The 22,966-nt window shown below is 32.1% G+C and overlaps 2 protein-coding genes across 2 annotated transcripts; both read left to right on the top strand.

Moving 5' to 3' along the window:
• The first annotated feature begins 556 nt into the window (after positions 1–556).
• Positions 557–9,143, top strand: LOC134264289 (uncharacterized). The gene is made up of 3 exons (XM_062746591.1): positions 557–1,290; positions 2,319–2,448; positions 8,612–9,143. The coding sequence occupies exons 1-2, from the start codon at positions 582–584 to the stop codon at positions 2,384–2,386; spliced, it is 777 nt and encodes a 258-aa protein (XP_062602575.1). The 5' UTR covers positions 557–581; the 3' UTR covers positions 2,387–2,448; positions 8,612–9,143.
• A 3,167-nt stretch (positions 9,144–12,310) lies between these two features.
• Positions 12,311–17,994, top strand: LOC134264288 (uncharacterized). Its single transcript, XM_062746590.1, has 4 exons — positions 12,311–12,494; positions 14,027–14,085; positions 16,958–17,095; positions 17,297–17,994. The coding sequence occupies exons 1-4, from the start codon at positions 12,358–12,360 to the stop codon at positions 17,725–17,727; spliced, it is 765 nt and encodes a 254-aa protein (XP_062602574.1). The 5' UTR covers positions 12,311–12,357; the 3' UTR covers positions 17,728–17,994.
• Positions 17,995–22,966: the final 4,972 nt, after the last annotated feature.

Genomic DNA, 22,966 nt, shown 5'->3' with positions numbered 1-22,966 from the left:
ATTATTCTTTGTTTTAAAGTGCTTTGCTTTTTTGTAAATGGTGTCTCAAGTGTAAATTGTCATGATGGTTTTCTCCTGTTTTGGAAAAATGCGTAAAATTTAATAATCGCATTGCGACCGAGTAGCACAGCAGAAAAGATGTACATATTCACTCGTCCGACCTTTATAGCGAAAAACAATAATTATCTGTTAAGAGATCCCCTGCTCCTTATATAGGGGTTGTAGGGAGAGTGTTGTTGAATGTAAAATATAGCGGTAGATGTCATAAGTTGTGCTCAGCTTTAATATAAGTCAATTAAGAATAGAAAACACGCTTCTTTTTAATATCTCTGCAATTTTTAAACTTAGTTATACTGACTTTAATGTACAAGAGTACTTTGGACCACATGACTGACATTATTTTACCCACCTGTTATCAGTATTTTTACAGAATATTTTAATCATGGGCCTACTAAAAATGTTGACTTATGATATGCGGCCACGCAGTACTAAGATAAACACTTGAAATACAAATGCGAAGTGCTTGTTCAGGCAAATGTACCTGAACTATTGTGAGTGTAGAATTAGCGTGATTTAATAAAATGACGATTCTTTTCAGTTTCTTGATTTCAATCAACGCTGTTTTCACCTTTGGACTTTTAAGCCCCAGTTCAACATCCACCACACAATATGCATCTAATTCTCCCGAGAAAAATGTTCATAGTGATGCAGCATTATTACATCAGATCCTTACTCAAGAAACCACACTGAGGATGGAACTAGAAAGGAATGTCCGGGATTTAACAAAGCAATTTGAACAAATGAAAAAGGACCAAACTGCAGCTGAAACGGAAATAAGTATTCTGAAGCAAGCCAAAATTGACCAGGACGCATTGAATCAACAACTACTTAAGAACATAACAAAACTCACCAAAGAAAATGACAACCTAAAGGAAGCGATAATGTATCATCAACAACATGTGAACGTTTCTTTAAATAGTATTCCAATCCCAGGCCAGACTGTATGTCAGTGTGATTTTGCAAACATAACAAAAGAGATTCAGAATTTTAAGAGGGAGGTTAGGTACATTTCTCTCTCAATTCTAGACCTTGAGAGAGAAACAGAATCTATGAATTCAAGTATTTTACAAACTTTTAACACCAGTGCAAATCTCATCAATCAAGAATTATTGCAAATAAACGTAGGCATTCAAAATTTCTCGACAGAATATGAACAGGATAAGCATCAACAGGCGTACATTAATGCAGATTTGAAAGATCAGCAAATAAATGTTTCGAATACATTAAAAGGTAATCATTTTCCCCCTTTTTTTTTATATATCCCCCAAGACTATAAAACTCTATGATCAGATAAAACATTGCAACATTAGTTCAACATCATGAATTTGAGTTTAATTATTTTATTTTATGAATAAATATATAAAATACTTATCTTAAAGAAATTGTAAATAAAATTCAAGGATAGTTTAGAAATGATAACTTCAAGAAAATTTAATTTGTAGAAACCCAGAAAATGTGATTTGCATTGATAAATAAATCCTATATTTTTTGTTTGCTTTCATTTTAAGAAACTTAGTTTTTCAATGAGGTTGTTATTGAAGAAAGGTTTTATTATAATTTTTCTTTCAGTGAAATGCTCAATGATTTTCCTGCAAGATCTTTCATGTCTAAACATTTTGATTACTTTATTTTTTACAATAAAAATGTATAAAATGTAGGTTTATTACAATGTATAAAAGGAATGACTTACAATTTATATTTCAATATGATAAGCATTACATTTTTCAAAGGTATTTTATCTACTAACAAGCATTCTGAGAGTATTGCATAAGCAATACATGTCCCCTACCGGATTCCCCTTTTTCTTCAGGATGTCATTTTATAATATGCAAAAGTCATGTCCAAGTTGTAAATGCCTTAAAACTAATAAAATAATCCACATTAAGACGAAAATTCAACTAATTTCTCCATCGTCTCGCTTCATATTTTTGTTGACAATCGGAAGTTAGCGCAGTTCGAACCCGATCTTAATTAAGCGATTATGAAAAATATTCAAAATGCCATAGTTCTGTAAAAAAATCAATGAAGCGAAGCGAAATTGAAACTTGATCTGTAACTCATTAAGATACATTCACATACCAAAATTCAGCTCAATATATGCAAGCGTTTAGAAAAAAAAGTGCGGAAAACCAAGTGGGACAGACTGACGGGGACAGACAGACGGACAGACAGCTAGACGGACGGACGGAGAGGAAACCTATAGTCCCCCCCAGTTTCAACGGTAGGGGACTAATAAGATTTGTTTTTTTATTTTACAGACCATATTGACAGCGAAGTACTAAATTTGAGGAAAAAAATACTTTGGGTTAGAGAACAAAAACAATAAATTAACATCATCTATTAAAGACATTGAATCTTTCCTCTCAAAGGTGGACGTCTTCATGAACGGTAAGAATAATTGCTATAATTACTGAATATCAAGTTCAAATGTAGGCGTCAGTAAGAGAAAATATAGCGACTTAACTCAATTACTTGATAGAGAAGGTAAAAATAGGGATGTATGGTACATGTACATGGGCTCTAGCCTAATTAAGCTAAAGTTCGAAATTTTAAACACAAATATCGAGATGTATATAGATTTTACAAGTGTATTATAAAACATAGTATACTGTAAAATCAAATATATTTCTTGAATGAAAATAACTAATATCCTCTACAATTTTTTTTAAATCTAGAAATATAATATTACACTTCTCCAAAAATGAAGGAAATGAAACCCATCCTAAAAAATTCTTTTCCTGAAGTAAGGGAAGTTTACCCTAAAACAATCTACGATTTCATAGTCTTTGTTTTCGACAGATATTTTTTTTGAGTGACCGCGAATGGCACCAGAAAATGAATCTGACATTTGCTAAGGACCATGGTTTAAGTCACTTGACTGAAAGGTCAAGATCCTAAGTTCTAAAATGTTGTTATACCCGAGGAAAGTCTTATATGTATTTAAACCCTTTATTATCATCATGGGGGCATCAAGATCATTAGTTCGGATGGAGCATGAAGATATCCAAACGTCCAAAGACATTTCTGAAATCATAAGAAATATCACAACTACATAAATTTTATTAGGTTTGTAAAACCTTATCACAATATCATGAACTAAAAGAGAATAACACAATTTTTTATCATCTTATCACATGCTGAATTCTGTAATTGAGGAACACTAAACATGTGTATACCAGCAAAAGAGTGCCGAAATGTAACAACATAAATGTATACCTTCTTCATTACCTAGTTGAAATTGAAATTGCCAGTGATTATTCTAATAACTTCAATTAAATTACTCAAATCAATGATTTCCTACACTCGTATTTTGGGTATGTAAATTAACGACTGTTCTTTAGGTTGTTGACCTCATGTCATTCCAATGGCCTTACCAAGCGTTATGAAGTGTTTATTGAGGTATTATTGAGGCTTACTTCTACTTGGTAGATTGTCATATGAATAATTTATATTTTGCTCATAAACTTGTTTATTTACGGTATTTGCCGCTATAACTATCAATATTTCTTTGACATAATTATGGATAAGACAAGTTAATAAAACAAGAAAATCAAAAGTCTCCTCAAGATCTCTTGAGTGTTATGGTAGAAACAATGGGCAAATTACATGTATCAAATACAGACTACCATGTCGAGCACTTAGCAGATGAGACCCGTCGACGGGGCATACTGATTATTCAACGGCACCTGTTCCCATCTCTGATATTTTATTGTAGGTGCGTGTTTGCTAGGGTCGCGATTGTGACATGTATTGTTTAATTGGGTTTTGAGCTTAATTGCTGTTGGTTTTTTCTATATGTATATTTCATCAATAACAAATATCATGCACGGATATCCTTTTTTGGAGAAGTCTATCAATTCAATTAATTAACATTATATTATAATAAGATAACCTAACGCACCATGTTTATCTGTTTTCCTTTATCAGATAAGAATGAGGGCCGATCAAATATTGCACGGACTTCTTTAACAGAAAAAACATATGTGATGGCATAATGAGGGAAATATGCGTAGGGAAATGATTTTAAAAATATAGATGAATATTTTATTTAATGTGTTAATCAAAGTTCTATATCAAAGTATTGTAAATTGAGATCAATTTTATGTTATTTAACTGGCTATATCATGAAGTCAAATTGCCATAAATCTTCGACGTCATAAGCATTAATTTTAAAAAAAAAGAGAACTTTTTTTTTACATTTAGGTAAGAATTTTACAATTTACTGATTGACTTACCATATACACTAAGCTTAAATGACCCTTTACCATTTCTGGTTCAGGAGAAAATCTATCTATCTGGAATAGTACATGTACATAAATAAGGATTTCAAATCCCAAACATATAGATATTTCTGAAATATTGTTTTGTGTTGGTTATTTTCAATTATCTTCCTAACAGTTCAAATAAAATTTTCGTCGATGAACTTATTCCTGTTCATCACTCAAGGTTTGCATTTACTAATGTCTAACCGTCTTAAATTCCTCAATTTATGTTTTTGGGTATACCCTGGTTGACTACATGTATTTTATTTCATTAAAGACTACACTGGATTTAGATAGTCGTTTTGCATATATATTAAACTACAGGACACTGATCCTTCAATTCATGAGATGTCTTTTTTGTACAAGTAGTTGTTGTCCCCCGCTAAAAGTGGGTGACATAAGATTGGTCTGTCTGTCCATGCGTCTGTTTGTTTTTCAATCAGTCTGTAACACTATCGTTTCCACGCGAATTCTTAAGAAAACTTTTAGCATTTAAACTTTACATGTCGTTTCTCTATAGACGACATGGGACGGCTATCGATATTGATGTTCATCAGTTTTCCCGATCGTCCGTCAGGTTGTGTTTCTTCCTATCTGTATTATTTTTCTTTCCACACAAAATTTCAAGGAGCCTTTGACTTGCAATGATATTTTTAACAGCTCCCTATGGCATACAAGAGACGTCTAAAGGTTTCATAAAGTCCAAGTAAGGTACCATATTTTGTGCACAGTTTTGACAATGTCTAACGTGATACATTTATATTACACATGTTTAGATCATCTCAACTGAAAGATCAAGACAGCTTTTCTGATCACCTGTTTTCCGTTCGTCCGCCCGTCCGTCCGTAAACATTTCTCATTTTCAACTTCTTCACAAGAACCACTGTTTAAATTTTAGTCAAACTTGATACAAAGGATCCTTGGGTAAAAGTAATTTAAAATTTGATAATAAAGAGCCAAGTACTCTTCCAAGGGGAAATAATCAAGAAAATATCACAATCTGGTAATTATAATTAAAAAATGTTCTCAAGAACCAATTGGCCAGAAAAGCTGAAACTTATGTGATAGCATACTGGGGAAGTATAGATTCTAAATTGTTTCAATCATGACCCCCAGGGGTAGGGCGGGTCACAGTAGGGAATCTAAGTTTTATATAGAAATATTTAGAAAAAAAAAACTTTTAAAATCATCTTCTCAAAAGCAACTGGACAAAAAAAGCTGAAACTTATGTGGAAGCATCCTTGGGTAGTATAGGTTCTGAATTATTTTAATTTTGACCCTGGATGACATGGATTGTCAAGGTCAAATTAGGTTTTACAATGTGGGGAATCTATGAAATGACATATTTTAATTTTGACCCTGGATGACATGGATTGTCAAGGTCAAATTAGGTTTTACAATGTGGGGAATCTATGAAATGACAAAATGACCAAAGTTACTCAGGTGAGCAATGTGACGCATGGGCCTCTTGTTGCATATGATATGAAGTGAATGGAAATGTACGGCATTCAAGGCATCAAGGCACGGAAAGGGGGTCAAAATGTGCCAGTATGCTTTTAATTTGACGTTACAATCGTTGAACGTCGAGGAAGTGCGGCATTATTAGCGAAATTCAAAAATCACTCTCACATTGACTAGAAGCTGTTGCATTGGCTATTTCATTGACTGAAGCTTATACGAAGGACAATACATGAGTTTTAAAATATACATCACATTTGCAGCCAAGGCAAAGAGTATTATTAAAATTAAATATAAGCAAGGAATTATTATTTTTGAAAAGATATTGTCTCATACATTTAGCCGCAGCGTTAGTGCAAACAAATTTTCATAACGCACTTTTTACATACGAATATCGATGCAGTTATGAGACTTTATCTAAAAAAATGATTCTTCACTGAAATAAACGTGTATACATGTATTTGACCTATAGAGCTGCTACTGTTTGGATTTTATTTATTGCAATAACAAGAGCCTCGTTTGTTAAATAAAAATGTTTCCTTTTTGATTTGCTAAATAATAGTACTAAATGAAATGTTTAACGCGTGAAATAAAGAATCAAAGACTTATGAAGTGTACAAACTTTCGCATAAAATAAATATCATCGTGTGATAAATATTGTATATGAAAAGAAACTTCTGTACACATTTTTAAGGAATTTTCGAATTTACATACATTCAATAATTTGTAAATTTCGCGCGAGGCAAACCTGTTTTTCCGGAAGCAGGGGACACCAATCTTACATTACTTCAAAAATTTCAGTACGTGTGTAGATCTATAAGAAAGTTATACCTACGTTAATTGTTAAAAATTGCAAATCATAGAAAGACAGCGAGGAAAATTTAAGAATCTTAACGTCAGTTTTTAGCTTTTTTTATTGTGCTTCGTCCGTCTACATCAGCTATATCAAAGGAGCTATGATTTTAGAAGCAATTTATTAAAACCAAAATTTTATTTTACATTTATTTCTTCAAGAAATCTTTCTCTGTAATAATATATTTCTATATGATGTCCGTAAAAGTAAACATAATGTTCTATTTGCACTGCGCTTACTATAAAAAAGGAACGCAAATTATTTTGTATGATCTGATTTGGTTTTGGGACACACCCCCTTGACGACCTAGTTAATCATCCTATCCATACAATCCCTTCATTCCAGGTCCTCGGAATCCATGAAAATTTTCAGATTTAATAAATGTTCCTTCAACTTCAAACGGTTACGTGTTCTAACCTCATGTAAACAAACATCATGGCTGCTAGATCTATGTATTAGTAAATACCTCCCATCGCTTTAAATCACTTTCGTTTCTTCGGTTGTATTATTGCGCGGTAAATTTGAACTCACAGAAAGCAACACAATTTTACATCCAAAGTTGTTTAATTATCTTAAAATTAAATTATAAGGAATGACACTAATCCTCGGCCATACTATCGAGTACAATCTGGTTTGGTCAGTTTACGCTTTTTTATAATCCGACTCTCGATTTATAAAGCGTAAACTGACCCAACCTGGATTATATTCGATAATATGGCAAAGAATTAGAGTCATTCATTAAGCAAAAAGAAAGTGAACCATGGCATTATGTAATTAAGAATTGGAGTTAAAGCAGTCAATCGAGATAGAGTTTGTCAAAAGATTTTTAATACCGTATAGCGGGTTTTCTTGGCGGGTGTAAAATTTGGCGTTTAGACTGCTCAAAGGTATGCCAATAATTTTGGCGCAACTTATTTTAGCGGACTCAGGGTTTCTACTCTTTGCAGATAATCACTAAGAAGAGTACTTAATATTTTAGCGATTAAGATTTTGGCGGGCTTCTATCAAAACGCCAAAATAAGCCAAAATTAGCACCCCGCTAAAATAACCCACTTTACGGTATTTGCAAGTGTGAAATACCCTTCTTGGTGCAATGTCTGTCAATCCAGACGTCAAAAGACTAAGCACTGGTGTATGGGGATTGAGGTGGAAGTAGTTATTCAGAATTAAAGGTTTTCTAAAAATTGAAAAGATTGCTAATCAAAATGTTCTTTCCCTTTATAAAATACGAGATACATAATATATTTTCTTCCATAAAGTGAATCTTTTCCAATATATATGTTTTTCATATTTAATATATAAAGTTGCTTTTCCTTTATTATCGAAAAAACGACAGGTCCCCTTTTTAAGAAATCGAATTTTACTTCTCGCATAAAAACGTACATGTACTCTGCAGAATTCGTGTTTTATATTCTAAAATTGAAAATTAAATACATTTTTGAATATAGGTGATGCATGTGTCTAACTTCAATTTATATTTTACGCAGCCAACATTTACTAGAGGAATTGAATTTTAAATGGTATCGTTTTCGTTTTTTTTCGATTTCGTGATGTGATTAATCGATTGGCTTGCGTGATCATTTTATGCATAAATGCCTTCGACGATTTCCTCATGCAACTGTAAGAAAAAATGCATTCCTTACATGCTCTTGATTCCGCCATTCCAAGTGCTAAAAGCCCCGCTTTTTTCTCTATTAGTGCCACCCTGCATGTTTTTTAAAACGTGACGTTTAATAAAGCATTACATTCATTACAGATACAGTACATTAATTATTTGTAATGTTGTCTCGCAAAAAACATTGGAAATGTAAATATTTAAAATTATATTGAATTTTGAGCTAATTATAAAATTTTCCGATCATGTTTGTTTTTATTTCACCCACAAACTAAATACAAGTTGTTAAAAAATAGAACGAATCAAGCAACGTATTTTAACAATAGTTATTGCTGATTGATGATTTATTTTCAATGTTTTCAGGTACATCTGATACTGTAGCATTTAGTGCTACAATAACGTCATATATCACCCCTTCTAATGGTCAGACACTAGTCTTTCTTCACGTTCTTTGTAATGTCGGCGGTGGATATAACAATAAAAACGGTATCTTCACAGCACCTGTTGATGGAACTTACGTGTTCTTTGTCAGACTCACACAGGAAATGAACAATCAAGATATTTTTTTTAGTATTCAATTAAATGGAGTTGAGATGGCTAAACACCTTTTATATGGAAGACGTGACCACGCCTATAGAATTTCTACTAACTCCATAGCGTTAAAGCTGAACAAAAATGATAGAGTATGGGTAAAAATCATTCAAGGAGGAACTATGTTTAGCAGCAGTGACTCAACAGGTGCTGATCAATCGTTTACTGGATATAAAATTTGATCTTATTGTAATATGCATTTCGAAAATAAAAGAACAACAAAGAAATGTGTAACATATTGTAGTTTATATTAACAAAATATATTTTTAAAAGAATGAAGCTTATTTTAACTTATATTGTGCAATTTATCATACCCTGTGATAGTTACGCTTCATATACCGCGAAGTGGTATTAAAAAAAATCATTAAAAGTTATGTTAATTTGTATGACATTGAAAAAAAGCTTCATTCATTATGAACTAACTTCATTATGATTGTAGTCGGTAAGACAACTCCTTTAAAATGACTTCAAATTGAGCATATTTCAAAATTAATAGCATCTATTTGTGTATACAAAATAGATGCCTTTATTTTACAAGAAAAGTATATTTGAAGGGACCTATATCCTAGTTTATAGGTCCCAAGTATTTGCTATTTGAATGTTGGCTTTTAAGGGTCGGGTTCGGTTGACACATCAAGTGTAGTATATAAAAGGTCGGGATTGTTATTCACATTCCTTTCTCCTGAACCTTTCGAAGGTAAAGACACATAACAACTGCTTGCAATAAAATACATGAAATGTTTTGTAACTTTAAAAACCCGCCCTCCCACTACCTTTTTTTTTTAGAATGTTCCCTTTTTTGCTAAGTAAAGAATGAAGTTCTGCTGCTGGGTTTTTTTCTTTATTTTGTAGTGAAACAGCTTTGATCTGCACATCCGAGATGAATACCTTAAACCAATAGAAAAAATATCCCGGTGCTGTCTAAAGAAAAGTTAAAGGAAAGAATATACCACATGATGCCTACATCAAGTCCATTGCCAGCTTTTAGGATTGTGCTACACATGCATTAAACTGTCTATGTGCAATATGCATATCGAATAGTGTTGCCAAATTGTAAAACTTTCTATCGTTTATAAAATCGAATCGGTAGCATATAGTCGATCATAGGATTGATATTATCTGTCTGTAAACTTTTCAACTTTTCAACTTTTTTTCTCAAAAACCACCTGACCAATTTCAACCAAATTTGCCACAAAGTATTCTTAATTGGATGAAGGGGATTAACGTTTGTTAAATGAAGGGCCACGCCGTATTCCAAGGGGAGATAATTTTAAATAAATCAGTGGTATCATTTAAAGATCTTCTCCTCATGGAAGAACCACTGGGCTAGGAAATATGAAATTAATTTGAACACATCCTCAGTGTAGATTCAAATTGGGTCAAATCATGATCCCTGGGGGTAGGATGGGGTTATATAGGACGATCAAAGTTTTACATGTATAAAAGAATATACAGGAAAAATCTTTACAAAACTTCTTTTCAAGAACCACTGGGCCAGGAAAGATAAAACTTATATGTAAGCATCCACAGGTAGTGTAAATTTAAGTTTGTTTAAATCATAACCCACGGTGGTAGAGTTGGGCTAAAACGGACGATCAAAGTTTTACATAGGAATATATAGGAAAAAATCTGGATAACAGGAAAGCCATGATTGGTAGTTTTACATGGGAAAATCTTTAAAAATCTTCTGATGAGGAATAGAGAAGTCATGATTGGTCATATTATATAGAAGCATCCTAAGGTGGTATAGATTTAAGATACAAATTATGATGCCCGGAGGGTAAGGTGGGTTCACAAGGGACGGTCAAAGATTTACATAGAAATGTATAGAATAATATTATTAAAAATCATTTTCTTGAGAAAAGCAAAGTCATGTTTAATGATATTTATATGGAAATATTCCCAGGTAGAGTAAATTCAAATTTGTTTGAATCATGACCCACAGGATTAGCGCGGGCCACAGTGGAGGACCAAAGTTTTACGTAGAAAAAAGTAGGAAAGTCTTACCAACACGCTCAAGAACAGCAAAATCATGTTAGGTTATCTTTTAATGGAAACATCCTCAGATACTTTGAAGATGCAGATTTGTTAAAATCATGACTCCAGGGGATAGCGTGGAACTATAAAATAAAACAATAAAAGTTGAAACTTATATGGAGAAAGCCGTTAAGGTTAAACAAATATGTTATCATCCTAAGTTAGTAAAGATTCAAGTTTGGGTAGATTTTCAGTTGTTAAAACCATACCCCTTTTTACGGGTCAGGACAAGTTATGCATTTACCGAATTGATTTTTGCTTTAAGCCACAGTGATCAGGTGAGCGATGTGGCCAATGGGCATCCTGTTTTAATATCTGTCACTGTCAGCATAGACATAAGTGTTCTGCAGATGTTTTGCATTAAAAAACCTTTAATATAATACTTCTATTAATTTCTGAATAAATCATGAGAACTTTTTTTTTATTTTCCGTAATACATGTATCACAACGATGACCTATAGTATTGAAACTAGAGACATAGAAACACGTATTTAACACATGTAAAATGATAAATAATTAATTATTATGATTTCAACTTAATGATTCCTTTGAGGATTTTTTGAATTGACAGACTCTCGGGCAGTCTAATTTACTATGTGAGAATGAGTTTTGTTTTTTTTGTCACTTTATAAACTTTCAAGCTAGATTTCTATGCGCCCGAATCGATAGATCCTGGGCGTATATTGTTTTTTGTCCTGTCTGTCTGTTTGTCTATTTGTTTGTTTGTCTCGAACTTTAACCTTCACCATTACTTTTGAACCATGGAAGATAGAGACTTCATATTTGGTATGCATACTCCACTAAATAGGTCCTTTCAAATGACACCAAGGTGAATGACCTTTTCACCTTGACTGTGACCTGTATGCTAAAAATAGCTTTTTTGAATCCTCACCATAACTTTGGAATCAGGAGAAATTGAGATTTCATATTAGGCACACATACTCCACTTATCAAGCTCTTTTAAATGACACCAAGGTCAATGACAATGTGACCTTGAGTGTGACCTTAACGCTAAAAATAGCTTTCTCCGAACTTTGTTGCCGCCTGGCGTATAGTGTTTCACAAACACATCTTGTTTTGTATGAAATACTGTATATGCTTGTGGCATATAAATGGATAACCACTTCTAGTTTTGGTTACATCGGATTCCATAAAAAAGCTCAAAGCAGGGGACGCATGCGTTCCTTGGAAAACTCTAGTTTTCAAATGAAACTGTATAATCCATATCGGGTCATAGATTAAACTGTGATTTCTCTAAACACATGGTTGAATATGTTCATTATTTTAAAAGTGTATATAATTATAAGGAAACACAAACACGGAAGAAAAACATGCATATTAGAAAAATATGTTCTATACACGAGGATTTAAATGTTTAATTTGAAGCTGATTTTGTTTTTCAAATACGACAAATTCTTCCTTTTATAGACTTGCATGTGACAAATGCTTTAATGGTGTTGTCTAATTGTGGTTATTATTGAATGAAAATAATACACCCAGAATTTCGTAAAATAATGCGATTCGGAATGAATTTAATGTCTGCAAACAAGGTTATTGTTTTCTTAATCATCATTTCTGATCTGCAGATTTCTCTATGTGGAGAAGGTCCCTGTCTCGGGTATGTTAACATTTTTTCAGTACTATGGATATACCGATGTATAATTAAATATTTATAACAAAGGGGTTTGACAACTGTTTGCATTAAAATGTATGATTATTTCTGATCCTGTTAGCCATAACAAAAACTTAGAAATTTAATTAAAGCGATAGTACGGCTGTAAATCATGTGTTTTATTTATCCTAATTTACCCAATATATCATTAAGGAATAAGATATAAAGTTGAAGTCTGCAGTTTGAGAAAAATAAATATCCACTCCTCAAACAAAATTAATCAACGTAGTTGGAATCTGCCTGGAAATCAAGGATCGTAAAACAGATTTAGATCTGTTTACTTCCTACCACGTGAATTTTAAAATAACACGTGCCGTCACTGTATGGAAATGTGTATATAAACTGTTAAAACCTGAAAGGTATGAGTCAATATCTGTAGTGAGGGCACATAAGACCGCGGAACATTAAATGGGAAGATTTGAAATATGCAGCTTACGTCATTTCATAACATTCAATGATAGAAAATGTAATGGGCGGGTACATTTCGGCCTAGAAAAAAATGGAATGAAATTCTAGTTTGAAATTCATTTTCAATCCACCTGAGCTGTTTTCAAAAGCAAAATGTGAATGTATGATATGAAAGACAAATAATTTCAATTATTAATAATTTTTAAGGACCATGGTTAAAGTCATAGAAGACACTTTTTCAAGAGACGGTCATTTGATTCTAAAAGATGGGGGAAGGGTGTGTGTGTGTGTAAAAATTGTCAAGTCAGATCATGCTTTGTACCAATTTTTTTTTAGGATGTCAAGAGCTTTTGTTTTGTCTTCAATTAAATATGTTTGACAACTTTCCTATTTATTTCCAAGATCATTCACCCCCCCCCCTCCAAAAAAAAGTTCACATACATAAAATATACCAAACATATATCAAATATTCGTCCCTTCATATATTTCTTTAAAAGTGCTGGACAGAAAATTCTGATTTATGTATCATCTATCATTTTCAAACTACATGTATACTGAAATTTAAATTATTTGTCTTCTGGGTCAATCAGTAATAACGTGACTTCTAGTGTAACTGAGGTGGATTGAGAATGAATATCAAACTAGAATTTGAATCTAATATTTTCTCGGCCGTCCGCGTTGAATTGTACCCGCCAATTGCATTGTCTATCATTGAATATTTTTATTGAAACAGATAGAAATGATATAAGCTTCATATTTCCAACCTTGCCAGTTAATGTTCCGCGGTCTTATTGTCGCCGACAGTATTGCGTAGACGTATAAATTTGCAGCCTCCGACAGAATATTCCAATGGACGATGACATACCTATGAAGCTACGTGCATATTGTCGGTTTCTACAAAATATAAGAACGGTATCAAAGAACAAGCTCAGATTGAATTATTATAGGCCCTAGTTACTCATAACTAACTGAATTACTATCTGTCAATAATATCATTTTCTGTCAATGATATCATTTTCTGCCAATAATATCATTTTGGTACAAGTTGGAATACTGCTTATTCTTTCCAGGTTTTACAGAGGATGCTGTCCAAACACTTCTTGGGATAAAAGAAGTAGCTCCTGCGTTGGTACGTTTCAGACTTAATCAATCATTAACAAATCCAACTCCTCTCTATATTGGCAATATTACTTGATATCCAAATTAAGTACATATTGATTTTAGATATTATTTAGATTTAAAATCAAAGGGTCAACCGATTTTAAATTTTAAGTTTGTCATAACAGTTTATTGTTTCATCTTTTTCATTAGTACCCCAAAATGGAAAGGGGGTATATTTATTCATTTCTGCCTTTAACCAAAATTAACGTAAGGGTTCGTGCAAAAAATCCATGAATATTTCTAATTTTTACGTATTATGTGCCTTATGTCAATGATGCTATCAAATCAAAGTATCAACCATGGTCATAAGGGTTATAAGGAAGTTATGGTTGCCATGGTTACCACTATTTTTTAATCTTTGGATATTTATGAATGTTTTATTATGCAATACAGGCAATAAAGTTGAAACAAATTATATCATTTCCTCCAGATATTGAATAATAAGCTTATATTTATTGAAAATAAAAAAGTGTATATGGAACTATTAATAGATGTGATAATGCCCTCGTTTTGGGGGGAAATATTAATTGTAAATCAAATTTCATATTGCAGTCATATTTTCACCTCAATAGCAGTTTTTACGTCTAGTCAAAAAATTTCCCAATGAATTTTCCCGAGACTAATATATGATGTACTAATCAATGGTCATGAAAATACTAATAACATTCATTCTTTTCAAACTCAGTTTCTCAACGTCAAAACATGTTTGTTACTATATTAGCATAAATACAAGTATTCTAAACTAGTGCATAGTCGTCCAAGTCCAAATTCCTCATGCTTTTAACACTAAGCGATGTTGGGTGGGGGTGGGGGCGTGGTCAGACATTTGTACACATTGAATGAAAAGATGTTGGTTCATAGAACATATATCTGCTATATATATTATGAAATAAATATCTTCATGCATAAATTATATTATCTGGCAGATTATATAATAATTTAGAAATTTTTTCCTTCAGATTCTCTGCGAGTGAAAGAATAATTCTTTTTATCCTGTACATGGATGAGCGCTATCTCCATTGTGCTGACATGATGACACATTTGATGTCAAAACTATAGTACTATTTTGTTTAAAAAAACAATCGTTGAATAATATAACTTTTGTGCAGCTTCATGAAATATGCCGGAGAGAAGCAACTATTTTCATGTCCTTTTAATTTTGAAAAATAAAATTCATTTTTCAAATATATTCCCGTAGCATGGTGAGTTCAAATGCTGTGTTTTATGTACATATCTTCCCTCTCTGGTATTCTTTAAGAAGAGGTGTGTTGCGTTTCAATACGACGTAGATTGATTGATTGTATATTGTTTAACGTCCCTCTCGAGAATTTTTCACTCATATGGGGACGTCACCGTATGCCGGTGAAGGGCTTCAAATTTTGATCTTTACCCGGCACTCAGGGCCATTGAGCAGTGATGGATCTTTATCTTGCCATCGCCTGCCGCTGACACGGGGCCTCAGTTTTTAAATTCTCATCCGAAGGACCGGCAACTTTCACTTCAAACCATGCGAAGGAACAGTTGCTACCCATTTTAACGACTAGGTCAGTCGCGGCCGAGATACGAACACACGACCTCCCGATCACGGAGCGAGCGCTCTACCGACTGAGCTACGTGAACGGTAATACGACGCAGAAAACATTTCATAACAATGGTTTACGCTTTACACTTTTTTATGTGACGATGATTTCATGTTTACATGGTCTATGTCACTGCTGAAAATGTTAAAGATCATCTAGAAGAAAACAGTTATTTTCTCTGCAATATATAAAATCGAACAATCGATCAATTTGCAATTAGAAAATACATTGCTTATTCCAATTTGCTTTTTCTACAAAAATATTGTAGATTTGACAATTTTCCCTATAAAATATGATTAACTTTCATCTTCAAGTTTAAAGAAATACTGTGGATAAATTTACATAACTTTGTGGATTCAGAGATACTTTTTTGAGTATTTTTGATTACTTAACTGCTAATTTTATAGAGTTGAGGATCGGACTACCTTAAAAACTTTGTTTGATGACAAGTAATAAAAAAAAATGTTTAACCACAAATTCTGCGAAAAATTATTTTTAACTGCTTTTCTCTTTCACACCTTTTGTTTTGATTTTGAACCTTTTTTTCCTTATGCCATTTCCCATTAAAAATTTTTGCTCGATATGCTTGCTGGTTTTTATTCTAAAACACCTTTTTGTATGAAACAGTTTATAGTCTCGAAACAGCAACTTTAAAACAAGACGTGATTGTGAATCACTATTCTCCAGGTGGCAACAAATGAATGAAAGTTCGAAAAAGCTATTTTAGCATATAGGTTACAGTCAAGGGCATTGTCCTTGGAGACATTTGAGAGCTCTTATTCAGTGGATGATGTCTCTATATCTTATGGTTTAAAAGTTATGGCGAAAGTTAGAAAGAGATATTTTTAGCTTTCTGTTTTTTGGTCATAGTAAAGGTAACAAGGTCATTGACCTTGCTGTCATTTGATAGATTTCAATAAGCGAAGTGTGTATACCAACTAAGATTTCTCCATTTTTTATGGTTCAGAAGTAATGGAAAGAGTTCGGAAAAACATGTTTTAGCATATAGGTCACAGTCAAGGTCACAAGGTCATCCACCTTGGTGCAACGTAAAGGATCTTAACTGGTTGAGCATGCATACCAGATATGAAGTTGATATCTTTCACTGTTCAAAAGTCATCGCATGAAAACAACCCAAGGAACTTTAACACTATGAAAAAGTTAACAATGTGTACTATGTAAGTTTATCATTATGAAAAAAATAAAGTAGGTCAAACTTGTACATGTACTTACATGTCTATATTTTAAGCAATTTTTAAGGTTGTGAAAATGGATACTTTGGGCACAACTGTTCTGAAAAATGCATATATCCTTACTATGGAGAAGCATGTGAAGAAAAATGTTTTTGCACAGAACTGCATTGCGACCCCTTCTATGGTTGTCTTGTGCATAGTACAGGTAATTCATCTTTTTCATTTTTTTTTTCTAAATGAACATTTTTACATTTAAAATAAGTATATACATCTATTAAGAACAGTACTATAAAATACGTATTAAAATATTAACTAACTATTCTTATTAATGTAAAGAAACTTTATCTTTTTTAATAAACGGTATAATAATCATAGTTACAGTATGATACCTAATTTATATATGCAGCATTAAATCCAAATGGAAGCCCAAATTTTACTGAAATAAATGGACATACAGAACTCGAAGGAAATAACGTACAGGATAGAGAAAATATTTGGACATTAAAAGTTCTACTAGTAATTGTTTCTTTGACCAGCATTATGTTCATTGCTATTAATAACATTTTATGGGTATGGAGAAAAGAGATTAAAAGACAATTACTTGATTTGGGCAAACGGAGTAGAATATACGATTATGCTAAAAGAAGAAATAGGGATGGTCAAGAACATGTATACCAGATGATGCCGGCTGAAAATCTTTACAATGGTATTGCTAACGTTACCATTACATACCAAAAGGGACAAAATTCCTATTCAATTCACCTTTCTAGAGATTCAGAAAACGTTGAACGAACAAGTAATCAGTATGATGATTTCGCACAAGAGGAGGCAACATGAAATTAAATGTAACATTTCGCTCTCGGGAAAGGGCAAACAAAGTACAAATTTATGAATGATACGAGGGATAAGTATTAACTATGGAGATAAAATAAAAGGCGTACATAAAGCTGAATAATGATGCACTTATTCAAATTTTGATATGATTTGTCTTCCACTTAATTTATTTTCAGTGTAGGAAATTTTTGGGAAAAAAACGTCTGTCAAATGAAACAAAATAAGCGGTTTTTGGTGTTTTTCTCTCTCAAAGTATTAACAGAGAATGGAAATATATGCTCATGACGAAATGAGCATTCGTATTTGCAAATCTACTCAGAGAGTTGTCGAAAATTGATATTAAGCAAAATGAGGCGTCAGGTGTGACTTCATACATTTCACGGTTTATATATTAATTCATTTGAACAAATTTCATTGTGACTATAAGGACTGAATACAAGACCTTTAAATTAACTTTATAATTTTCTTATTATATATACACAATGAATACTATGTGAATGCCATGAAAATAAAATGAAATAGTTTACTTTTAATTTTTTCATCTATTTACGCTTTAGAGTCAATACTGTATTTTAAAAAATCCTACATTAAAATAGTTTCAACTTCAGAAATAATATTGTTTCTCCAGGACTTCTTCTGTCATATCATGCATATTGTAAAATTTAATTTAATTAACAAATCATCAGTAAATCGCAAAAGATTTTTGTTCTTAAAGAACTTATTGAAGTTTCAGAGAGAGAGAGAGAGAGAGAGAGAGAGAGAGAGAGAGAGAGAGAGAGAGAGAGAGAGAGAGAGAGAGAGAGAGAGAGAGAGAGAGAGATTTCTGGTCTTTTATGAATTAAAATTGATATTTTTTGCACTGTATTATATTCACAATATTACATGTTTATATGTACATGAATTTCAAACAGACGATTCACTAGAGTTTCAAAAACTGCGACCATTTAGTGATCTCATGAAAATCATCCGATTAAATTCACGATGTTTTCACCATTTTCATCATTATTTATAATATTATAACACTTCAGTGGAACAAAGTTCGAGATATCTCTGGAATAGGTATTCACAATACTCATACTGTTTTTTCTCCTCGTGTAGAAAGTGTTGATGAAAATATGCTTCAAAGTACCATACATTTAATATTAAACCATTTTGAAATAAATGAGATACATAGCCTTTGTGATGAAAGTAAATGAGAACTCAAATTATTCAGGTTTTTTAATACATTTTACTGTGAGACAAACATAATTTTTATACAAAACTGAGAGATAATCACAGCAAAAATTTGAAACAGATATATTAGAAGTCACACAAACACACACACAAACACACACACCCTACCTCCCTCACACACATACACACACACACACCCTTTTACACCCTCACACACACCCTCACTCACCCTTACAACTCGAATTCATCATCATATTTTCTTTAAAGGAATTATTGGTCTTATCACAAAACTTACGTTCGCACTGATAAATTTAGCGTGCAACAGTCTTTTGACATTTCTTTAGGCACTTTACTTCTTTAATAGGACTATAGCTACAGTAAACGCACAAATAAGGCAAATCGCGAAAAACATCATTCTGAAAAAGAAGAATATATACCTGTCAATTTTTTAGAAGATTGATTTCCATGAAGCTTTAGAAACACTATATTTTTATGCATTTCCTGAATTTCAGGACAATTAAATGATAGATTATTGTATATAACATTTTGAAACCTAGTTATTTGAATTTGAGTTACAATATTAATTCCGTCAATTAAATAATACCCGATAAGTCTTGGGCCTTCTTTCGATGTCTTTCCTGTGAGTGGCTCACTTGGTGCAGTAAACGTTGTTTTAATTGTTGATGTCTTGTTGAATAAATTGTTTGATTGTGCTTCCTCAAATCGATTCGTCGAGGATCGTATTACTATGTCTTCATAACATTGGTTATCTGTACAAAATATTGTTGTCTTCAATATCTCGTTTTGTTAAAAGGAGAGAAAATACACCAGTATTGAAAGTCGATTAAAGGGTAGTCAGTGAGGCAGTAAGATTGGCTAAAATACTTATACAATACATTTAAAAAAAAATGTAACAATTGGCAAGCAAAATATTCTCTCTCCACCCCCCCCCCCAAAAAAAAGCTGTCGAATCAAAGACATGCATTTGATGAAATATTTATAAGCTTAAAGAATCCCGAGAATGGCAAAAAATAAGCATTCAAAGATATCTTAGCTGCACAGATGAAACAGCTCCTTTAAGTTTAGCTAAATGGCAGCTTATGTATGTAGCTAAATAGTTGTCTTTAAGTCACCATGAAACACCTTTCAGCTACCTTTAAGCAGGGATGGTATCAAGTAAAAAATTTAATTACAATTACTTTCCCAAAATCTTCAATTAAGTTACAAATTTTATTACATAGATTTTTAAATTTAATTAACAAAATTGCAATTACTTTGCAAAATGCAATTAATTGAATTTCAAATTACATTGAAGAAAACACTTGTAAAAGTAAATGGACGTATGCATTTCTTAATATTTATATTAGATTATTTCACAACATTTTTACAATAATATTTTAAAAAAATGTAAAAACAATTTTTAAAATATTGTGTTCCTTAACCTAAATTTAATACTTGAAAATTTTTCTTGACATGCTAAAGATTCTTTTAACAATGATATTTGTGAGAGGAAGAGATAAAGATTGATTAGGCAAACGTTTACTCAGGATTTCACTTTAATTTATGTTTAAAAAGGTGTAATTTTAAAACTTTCCAATAATTTTTTGCAAAACGTACAGTGGATGTTTTTGCAATAATATTTCTTAATTACAGCATCATAAACTATATCTCAAAATTTTGGAATTAGACTTATTATGCGCCAAACTATATACAATTTAATTAAAGTACATGTAAATAAAAATACCAAAAGACAAAGTCAAAATGTATGAAAAATATCCGTACAAGAATATGGACATGACCCCCGGGCACTAATTAGCACATGTTAATAACTCTAACCACAAGCTGAAGATATGGCAAACATATCAGGAATAGAAGCCATTGGAGTACTTCTTTTCAATTATATCAATTCATCAAAAGATCAATATGTAAATTTTTTTGAACACTTTACACAGATAAGTTTTTTTAAAAAGTGAAAAAGGGCAATATTTAATCAGAAAAAGCAAAATTTGACTATTTAAGAATTTTAGAATTCTCTGTAAAAATCTTACCACATGTATCAATATATTTCGACCAAAAGATGAGATAGCATTTTTTAAATAATGTTCGTGAGATGAAGGAGGGGGTCTATTTTTTTCACAGTTTTAAATTTAGTGTGATTTAATGATAAGTAATTGTGAATTTCATGCCTTTTAAGTAATTAATTAGATTACAATAACTTGCAATTGTAAATTTGGCCAATTACGCATTATTTTCAATTACATCGAATTTTTTGGTTAATTACAGTCAATTACCATTACATTTTACCATCACCCCACCCCTGCCTTTAAGTAAAAAAAAATACACCCCCATTAAGTTACCATTAACTCAACCTAAGTCCAGAACGTGTGCTTAAATATCATAAGTCGAATTCTCGACCTTTAGGTTCAGAGACGAACGTTTTAACGGTTAGACGGCTGTTTAAATATACTAGGTAAGAGGAATTATAATTTCTTATTTTCACGAAACCTGTTTTTACTTGTACAATTCTTGTTTATGTACGTTTCAATAATTTCTAGAAGCCATTGCTCAAAAGTGGTCCCACGTCCTGTGCTACGCCTCGTTATAATGGTTTTCTTTAAGTTAAAATGCTTCTCTGATATGCCAGTCCTTGGAATTCTAACAGCAAATCGACATTTTGCATCAGTAATTAATAAAATTTATCATTTGTTATATATTTTGAAATTCAAAATCGTTTTAAATATTGTGTTAAAATGTGTTATAACTATTGTACATTTATCTAAAATATATCAATACGTACACTTAAATCCTTCAGTGGAATCATAGTTAAAAGGACAGACGTCACATTTTTTAACATCTTCTATTACCTGTCCGATTCCTACGTTAAACTGGCTGCAGTGATGTCCTAAAAAAGCGTTATTGAGACTGAAATAAGTGATTTCTTAAATAAAAGTGATGTAAGAGAAATTGAATACTTCCATCAGATTTGTCTTTTTTCTCTACAGTTACTTTTCTTATGTCACTGATGTAGGTTTTCTTTTATTTTCATTGGAATATTTGATTTGATATGCGACACTTGCGAAAAATAGTATGGTTGATAAAGGTCTTTTTGACAAAAAAACCCCAATAATTTAATCTGTTTATGAAAACTGATATGCATGTATCATATCTATGCATAATTTTTTTTAATTTAAATCTTATTTCTAAAGAAAATTCTGTATTACGAAAGAAATAACAATTTGCAAAACTAAATGTTTTAAAGCAAACAATTCGATTTTATATCATAAAAAGTAAGTTCCGTTCATTTTATTTATATATAAATCTTCAAACAACCCACTGATTATCATTAAAGCTTAGATCTTTTGTTCCATACTTGATTTAATGCAAATTGATAAATAGCACAAAAACATTTGTAAACATATAGCTAAATATAGTAAATAACGTGATTCTCTCAAATGAGCCGTTCCAAGCAACCCCCCCCCCCCTTATGCAATCTGACAGAATTTTACGTCACAATTGAAAAAGCGACGTCATTGTTTTGCAACAAAAACTGCAATAAAAATCTATCGCGCACTGACTAAGTTCCAACTATTTGATTTTTTTTAAATAAAATCTCAGAATTTTCTAAGTTGAGCTTTCTGAATATCTTCTCTTATGTTATGACTATTGTATTTTTCAGAACATATCTGACTCTGACTGTTGTCATATTACATATGTGTACATAACACAAAGGACCTAATAGCATGCTGACAAAATCAATAAAATTTGTCAACACATAGATTGATTAATTGATTTATTGTATATTGTTTAACGTCCCTCTCGAGAATTTTTCACTCATATGGAGACGTCATCGTATGTCGGTGAAGGGCTTAAATTTTTCCTTTACTCGCCACTTAGGGCCATTGAGCAGTGAGGGATCTGTCCCGTGCCAACGCCTGCCGCTGACACGGGGCCTCGGTTTTTAAGGTCTCATCCGAAGGACCCGTAACTTTCACTTTAAAGTGCCGAGTGCATGGCGAAGGAACAATTGCTATTCATTTTATCGACTGGGTCAGTCGAACTCACGACCTCA

Source organism: Saccostrea cucullata, unplaced genomic scaffold (genome assembly GCF_032062105.1).
Source record: "Saccostrea cucullata isolate Sc308-1 unplaced genomic scaffold, CSIRO_AGI_Scuc_v1 ctg412, whole genome shotgun sequence".
NCBI classification, from domain to species: Eukaryota; Metazoa; Mollusca; class Bivalvia; order Ostreida; family Ostreidae; genus Saccostrea; species Saccostrea cuccullata.
This window is presented reverse-complemented; position numbering and strand designations above follow the sequence as displayed.